The sequence below is a fragment of the Pimephales promelas genome, chromosome 14 (genome assembly GCF_988280905.1).
Source record: "Pimephales promelas chromosome 14, fPimPro1.hap1.1, whole genome shotgun sequence".
NCBI lineage: Eukaryota > Metazoa > Chordata > Actinopteri > Cypriniformes > Leuciscidae > Pimephales > Pimephales promelas.
In genome coordinates this window covers 7,920,993-7,928,377 of record NC_142782.1, presented here as the reverse complement: position 1 = coordinate 7,928,377, position 7,385 = coordinate 7,920,993, and the positions used below count along the sequence as shown (strand labels likewise).

The 7,385-nt window shown below is 38.6% G+C and overlaps 1 protein-coding gene across 1 annotated transcript; it reads left to right on the top strand.

The window, feature by feature from the left end:
- The first annotated feature begins 612 nt into the window (after positions 1-612).
- On the top strand, positions 613-1,777 carry hes3 (hes family bHLH transcription factor 3). Its single transcript, XM_039669183.2, has 4 exons — positions 613-672; positions 786-881; positions 981-1,062; positions 1,184-1,777. The coding sequence occupies exons 1-4, from the start codon at positions 619-621 to the stop codon at positions 1,645-1,647; spliced, it is 696 nt and encodes a 231-aa protein (XP_039525117.1). The 5' UTR covers positions 613-618; the 3' UTR covers positions 1,648-1,777.
- Positions 1,778-7,385: the final 5,608 nt, after the last annotated feature.

Sequence of the window (7,385 nt, the reverse complement as noted above, 5' to 3'; positions counted from 1 at the left end):
GTCGGAGCTAATTCCTCTACAGCTCGTCTGGTTATTTGTAACACTTCCCATTTTACGGTGCTTCTATACAACTTTCTAAAAGCTAAATTTTCACCCCACACGATGATGTTTAATGCCAGTGCTTAATTTCTAAACTAAAACACATTACATATAAGATGTATCGCTCTTAGGTATAACATAATTATAAGCGTTAGTCCAAATATTGAAGAGCAACAGATTGCCATATCAAACTAAATTAGGCTGGCATGTAAAAAGACTGTAGGTGTATAACTAATTACGTATGACGCCAGTATGGACAAATAATATTCAAAAAACATATTATTTAATTATGTTTCTTCTGATTGTATAAATAAAAGTATCGTGGTTTATAAAAGCGAGAAATACCTAAATTACTCCTAAGCTCTTTTTTGAGAACAAAGCAACTTCATGCTGATTGGGTGTCGAGGAAACTAAATGGATGCTCTTTTTCGCACGTGTGGATGCACGTCTCAATGGATATGAGCAGTCCATTGAGATGTTAAGTGAGTCTTTCTATATAAACCAGGACACTCGGGGAAATTCCGTCACTCCAACTCAAGGTAGTCTGATAATCTGGGTATCTAAGCACATTTGAGGACAATGGATGCAGCATCAGACAGAATGGTAACGGCAAAAACTAAATGCGTTAAAAAGGTGATTATGAGTATTGTTTTTTTTTTGTTTTTTTTTTACAATAAATCGTCAACCTTCTTTATCGGTGTATATTTATTTTATTTGAAACGAAAGAAAACGATTTTATATTTCAGGTTTCCAAACCACTGATGGAGAAGAAAAGAAGGGCACGTATCAATAAATGTTTGAATCAATTGAAAAGCCTCCTGGAAAGCGTCTGTTCCAACAGTGTAAGACATTTTTAATCTTCTATTCAAATTCTAACACGAATCTCTGTCACAAAATCTAACGGATCTGTTTCTAATTTCACTAATAATTGCATTATTCAGATCCGCAAGCGAAAACTGGAAAAGGCTGACATTTTGGAACTAACGGTAAAACATCTGAGGCATCTGCAAAATAGCGAAAGAGGTACGTGTGCCCTTTAATATATTTTTTTTTTAAAGAATGTATTCATTTCCCAACATAATAGGCTATATAAGAAGTTTATTATTGGAAACTCATAACTAAATATTGTTTTCTCTAAATACAGAAATGCCCACAGTTTGTGACTCTGCTGAATATCACGCTGGCTACAGAAGATGTCTCGCCACTGTCAGTCATTATCTTCACGCGTCAGAAATGGACAGGGATTCCCGTTCCACCATGCTGACACATCTCACGAGCGGGACTCGCCACACCAGGGTTCCCGATTTCAGTACCGCGGAAAGCGACCCCGCACCGATCCTTGCACCAACAAATAGGCCTACACTTCGGCGATCATATGAAGTTGCACTTAAAACTGACGCTCCTTATCCCAACGTGCAGCAAATATCAGACAGAAATCACTGCTTTATGCCGAAGAGGATTGAGATTTGTGATATTGACAAAATATCATTCGATGCACAGGTTGGGACCACTGGATCCAAGAAGCTCAAAAACATACACTCCAGTCTTAAAAATACAAAGGTTGATGAGTGCTGCAGTTTGAAACATAATTATTGGCGGCCTTGGTAAATATGAATCATTTCAAATGTCATTGTTTTAACACTTAGACTTATAAAGTAGCTCAATTTTTGCTTCTCGTGCACTGTATATGTTGGTATTATTTTTATGAATGACACATGAATATTTTAGCAATAAAATACTGCAACAATATGCGTATTTGTGAACAACATTGTGTATGACTTAAAGACTTTTTCTGATTGTCGCCCAAGAACAAGCATCGGAACACTAAAACCATACAAATTCAATTTTTTTATTGGCGAAATTTAACTCTTGAATAACGATAGGAGACCGGGTATGGTAACGGGAGAGTTGTAACACCACCATTTCTACCACTTAGGGATAAGATAGAAGTCATGTAATCATTTCAGTATTTACCTATAGTTCCTCCCTGATACTGCATAGTTGTCAAGGAAACCAACACATTCTGAATTTATAGAGAAAAAATGATTTTGAGGTAAGAAAGTAATTTTTTGACCAAGACTATTTTTGTCTAGTATCTAAATTATTGCAGATAAAATTGTTTGACTTATATCATATTAAAATGTAGTTTCTTAGGCAAAATGTGATACAGTTTTCCCCTGCCAATTCCAAACCAGTATGCTACAGCTAGCTAAACAGTGACTGTCAGGGGTGGGGTGAGTTGTAACACTTCTTGAAAAAAGTGTTATGACCATCCCCTATCATACAACTGATTGATTTGAATATTTTTACAGAATGCCCTTACAGAAAGGCAAGTCAGTTAGATCAGTTGCAAACATGGGACCCTGGCCCACAAAGCTTGCACTCCAGGGTTACCAGCATTCATTTGTCAGCACTGTGACTCTGATTAAGAACACAGACACACACACACACACACACACACACACACACACACACACACACACACACACACACACACACACACACACACACACACACACACACACACACACACACACACACACACACACACACACACACACACACACACACACCAGTGGGGGAGACCGGGTATGATTGTAACACTTTTTGCTTCAGTAACTATAACTCACTGAATTTTATTCTCGAATTTTTATACAAAGTACCCACATTTGTTCACTACAAATGGCACCAATTCAATTCCCTATCACAGACCTAGTGAGTTGATGTCAAAGTAGGCTATGTATACAGTACCTTTGTTACAACCTATACGGGGTAGGTTGTAACACATGCCGGGGTAAGTTGTAACAATTACACAAAAGAAGCTAAAATGGATGCCATACTATATGATGATATGCTTCAAAAACAGGTTTATTGACATAAAATAACAGTCTCACTCCCTCTATGGAACAGACTGTCTACTAGTACCAATACCATTATGCCATGCATCGGTTCTCACGTAAATGCGTCTCTAAAACACGCATCGTGTATTGACGTGACGTGTAATTTATACGCGAAAATGAGTTTTGACGTGCGGGACGCAGTTTTTCGCATGGATTTGATACGCAGTTCATTTGCGTGTAATACACACAAACCACACCACACCTAAACCTACCCTGAGTGACCAAACAATGCGTATCATATGTACGTAAAAACTCACTTTAGCGTATAAATTACACGACAATACACATGCGTGCTATAAAGATGCGTTTAGTGTGATCGGGTTGTATATGTGATTTATGTGGGACGGAGAAAGATGTTGTCCTCCACCTATTTTTTAATTGCATTTATAGACAAATGTTTTGGGTGGATATGGAATGTTTTCTTTGCAAATCGTTAGGACTAAAAGTTTTCTTTTCTGAAAAAGATGTCTTTTTTTATTTCAATAGACAAAATGTACCACCAAATGTGGCCTTTGTTGTTTACCTCTGTTTGATTATGGAAATATCATATACACAAACAAAAATGGGCTAAAAGGAAACCCTTTTTTTTTTTTTTTTTTTTAGATAGAAATGAAAAATTATTGTGAGTTACTTCTTGGGTTGAAAAAAAGTAGCCTAAAGCAAAACGTACTAGGTCTTTATGTGAAGCTTTAATGTTATTTATATATATTTTTTTCTTTATTTTTGTATTATTATTTTTAATTTATATTATATTCTCTTTCTCGTTGCTGTAATGTATAACTATTTCAATAAAAAGATTTAAAAAAAAAAACTTATAGGCTACGCACATTCTGGAGTCAAAGGGAATTGGCGACACCGATGAAGAGCTGGAGTTAAATGTCTTTTTGGTCACTTTTAGACCGAAAATCTAAAGAAAATTATAGCCTATAGGAAAGATAATAGCCTACAAATATAATTTCACTCACCAAGCCTATCACTTAATTGAAGCCAATATCCATCCCTTCTTAAATGTCCGCGCCAGCAAGCGCGTTGGGGCGTTTAGTGAAACTGACGCACATATAGCCTATAATCTAACGGCAGATGAAGTGAAACCGTAAATCTTCATGATTTCTAATAAATACAGTGCATGTTCTCAATAACAGTGGAAAATATTGAGAAAATCTTTCTCTGAAATGGATTTTACACTATTTGATTTATTCATTCAAAAACAAGGCAAGGATATAGGCAACTAAAAAAATATTAATTTATTGTGACATGGCACATAATATTTCATATTTTCCTAACGTCTTGTACCTTCACATGGTATAGATGAATAATCATATGCAAATGATATGCAGATGAGGATATGCATATTTAAACTAGGCGTTGTAAACTCCATATATGGTTATTTCAACGCATTCTCATCCCAAGGCGTCATAAACATCCAACGCACACGGCACCCTTTAGCGTCAGATGAGACGCTTCGGTTATGGTAGGTTTAGGTATGAGGTAGAGTTAGGGTTAGACCACTAGGGGGCGCCTTCTGCCCCATATATATCTGCTCTAATAAAGGGTGCCATGTGCATTGGATGTTTACGCTTTGGCAAAATCTTATATGACGCCATGGGATGAGAGCACAATCTTCGGCTGACTGGGATTTATAAAGTGAATTCTGCACAGGTTCTGGCCTATAATGGTTTTATAAATCTGAATATTTTTTGGCGTATGCAATATTTGGCTTTAACATAAACTTTTAGTAAGGATTCTTACGCACAGTTTAAAATGAAACCCCAAAGCTTAAAAGTATCTTCCTCTGACCAACAGGGGTGAAGTCAGAGTCTTTAAGTGTGATTCACTACTCAAAGGTTGCAGAATGCGAGTTGAAGAAGGACTTGATTTGGGCAGAGAATCTCATTCAAATGGGGATTTTCTTTTCTGGGTTTCGGCATTAACCTGGCTCCAATAACGTTTCCCTTCTTCAATATCTCTCTCAATTTGTGTTCCAGTTCGCACCAACTCACTCACTTCCTTCACAGTTCCTCTCAATAAACTTTCAAATCTGGGGTTACAATTTCTTAAAATGGCTTGAACAATCTCTCTCTCCATCATCTCTTTCTTTCATCTTAGACAAAGGGCTCTGTAGTGGTAAGCAAAATCAAGAATAGATTCACCTGATCTTTGTTTCCTTTCTAAAAGACGTTTTGTGGCATCAGCTTCATAATCATCTGTAAGGAAAGCATGCAAAAATTCTTGCTTTAATTGTTCCCGTGGGTAGTCTCATGTCTTTTCTCAGCCAACCACCAGTCTTTAGCCATACCCTTTAGGACAGAAGTAAGGGATGTAAGGATTTTAGAATCTGTGAGGGGTCTAATTGCAAAATACTCCACACAGCGTTCTATGAAAGAGACAGGATCATCAGAATCAAATTGAGGAAATTCAGCTTTTACTGGTGGACGATAAAATACATAATTAAAGTTATTTGGTAAATTGGTAACTTGGGGAGATCTTATCTGGTAAGTTGTTCTGGACACTGGATGAGTAGATATAACATGAGCATAACTTTTAAGTTTGGCATCGATTTGGGCGTCTCTTCCCTTCAGACAGTCAACCATTGACTTTCCAAAATCTTGAATAGTCAACTCAAGGCTCTCCTTAAAGGAGCTAAACGCAAGTCTCTGAGTTTTTGCAGAACTACGCCCCCTCTGGCGACAAGCGAAACTGCAACCAGAGCTGTGCGCGTTCATGGAGGAACACACACACACATACGCACGTTTGCACGAGCTGTTCATAACTAAGGAGCATCAGCCGCACACTGTGCGGCACACATCTTTTGTTACAGTCATAATGAGGTAATACAGTAATAAATCTGCAAGTCATTTAAAATATATTAGGATAGGCATTCGAGTAAATTACACACTTGTGTGAGAGGGGGAAACGGGGGTAGTAGAAAACTTCGGTTTTTGTTTCCATCTATCTCCCTGTGCTTACTGTATCCACTTATGATTGAATTATTATGGAAACACGTTCAGTTATCACTTTGTATAGGCTATGACCCGTTTGAGCCCTAGAGCCGACCGGAGATCTCTCCGTTTGTTGAAAGCTTCCCGATGTTGACTCTCGTCTTATTCCGACGCATGGCACTGGACAGACAGAAGTTTTATTTTCTGTCTCACGTGGAGTTTGCGTTGGGGTTTGTAATGAGCTACAAGCCGGTCTCTTTCCGCGCCATATACAGATTTAATGAAGTGCACGTCACCGAAAGCAACAGATATGAGCTGGATTTTATTAATCATCGGCTAATTTCAAAATCAGCAAAGACAGCAATAGGAGAGATCGGCAACAGGCCTGGTAAGATCATTTCATTTCTTTACTTTTAATGAAGATGGTAGTGTTAAGCGTCTGCGACTTACTTTCACTAATTCACTTTGATTTGCGATAGATTGCGGCGCTTGATGAAGGGGCTCAGCTCAGCTGCTCAGGTGATGCGCGTCGTCATATATGACTAAAATATCATGACATATAGCTTGGTTTCAACAACCAGATGCAACTTGTCCAGTTTCGTCTGGAATACGGCACAGACCACGTCCTCAAGTGGTTTGAGCGATCGAATTCAAATCCGTCTCGAATGCGTTTCGGAGGGCATTTACACCCTGGTCTTTTCACGATCGAATAGCTATCCGATCACAGAAGACAAATGTAATGACCAGGTGTAAACAGCCCCTTTGAATCCATCGTCTACTTTTGTGGAAAGCTGACTAGAGTTGTGTCGCTCGAGTTGTCTTCTCTGATACGGAGAACGGCGGCGAATAGCTACACGAACCTGCCAGACACAGCCAGGCGAGCGTGAACGCGCATGACGTCACGCCCAGTCTCAGATTCGAGCCCGAATCCCTCTTATATATTTTACTGTACAGGGTTATAGAGGCGATCGCAGTGATCAAAGAAGGGCTCATTCAGCCCACCAGGCGATTGTTTAAGCATGTATGGGTTAGAAAACGGCTATTTTTAACATGAAAAGTTGCGCAATGCACCTTTAACTCTTCCACATTCCCTTTCAATTTTGTAATACAATTTTTCTTCCAGATGCTTACACTGATTGCTCACCTTAGTTTGTGAGCAACATTGACGTAACGTTTGTAGGCAAGTTTGTACTTTACCCTCCAGATTTTTAACTCGCTCAGTCCATGACTAAAGTATTCTGTGAAATGTACATCAGAAATTATATCATCTGGAGGAGGAGGAGGCAAAGGAATGTCAGGTTGATCATCACATTCATTTTCATTATCTGAGTCAAGATACAGTTCACTAAAAGTGGTTATAAGATCTCTTAGGGGAGGTGGGTCTCTTCTACTCTTCTACATGATCCTTCCATCCTGGCTTAGCGTTGCACACTTTTGACCTGGGTTTATATAATAGCCAACGTGAGATACCAAGGGACTCCACAATAGCTTCATACAGGAAACATAA

Excerpts from the sequence above, each read along its gene's own strand:
- hes3 (XM_039669183.2), top strand. The coding sequence starts at position 619 with ATGGATGCAGCATCAGACAGAATGGTAACGGCAAAAACTAAATGCGTT. Across the intron at positions 882-980 it reads AAAGCGTCTGTTCCAACAGT|ATCCGCAAGCGAAAACTGGA; the intron begins GTAAGACATTTT and ends TGCATTATTCAG. Across the intron at positions 1,063-1,183 it reads TCTGCAAAATAGCGAAAGAG|AAATGCCCACAGTTTGTGAC; the intron begins GTACGTGTGCCC and ends CTCTAAATACAG.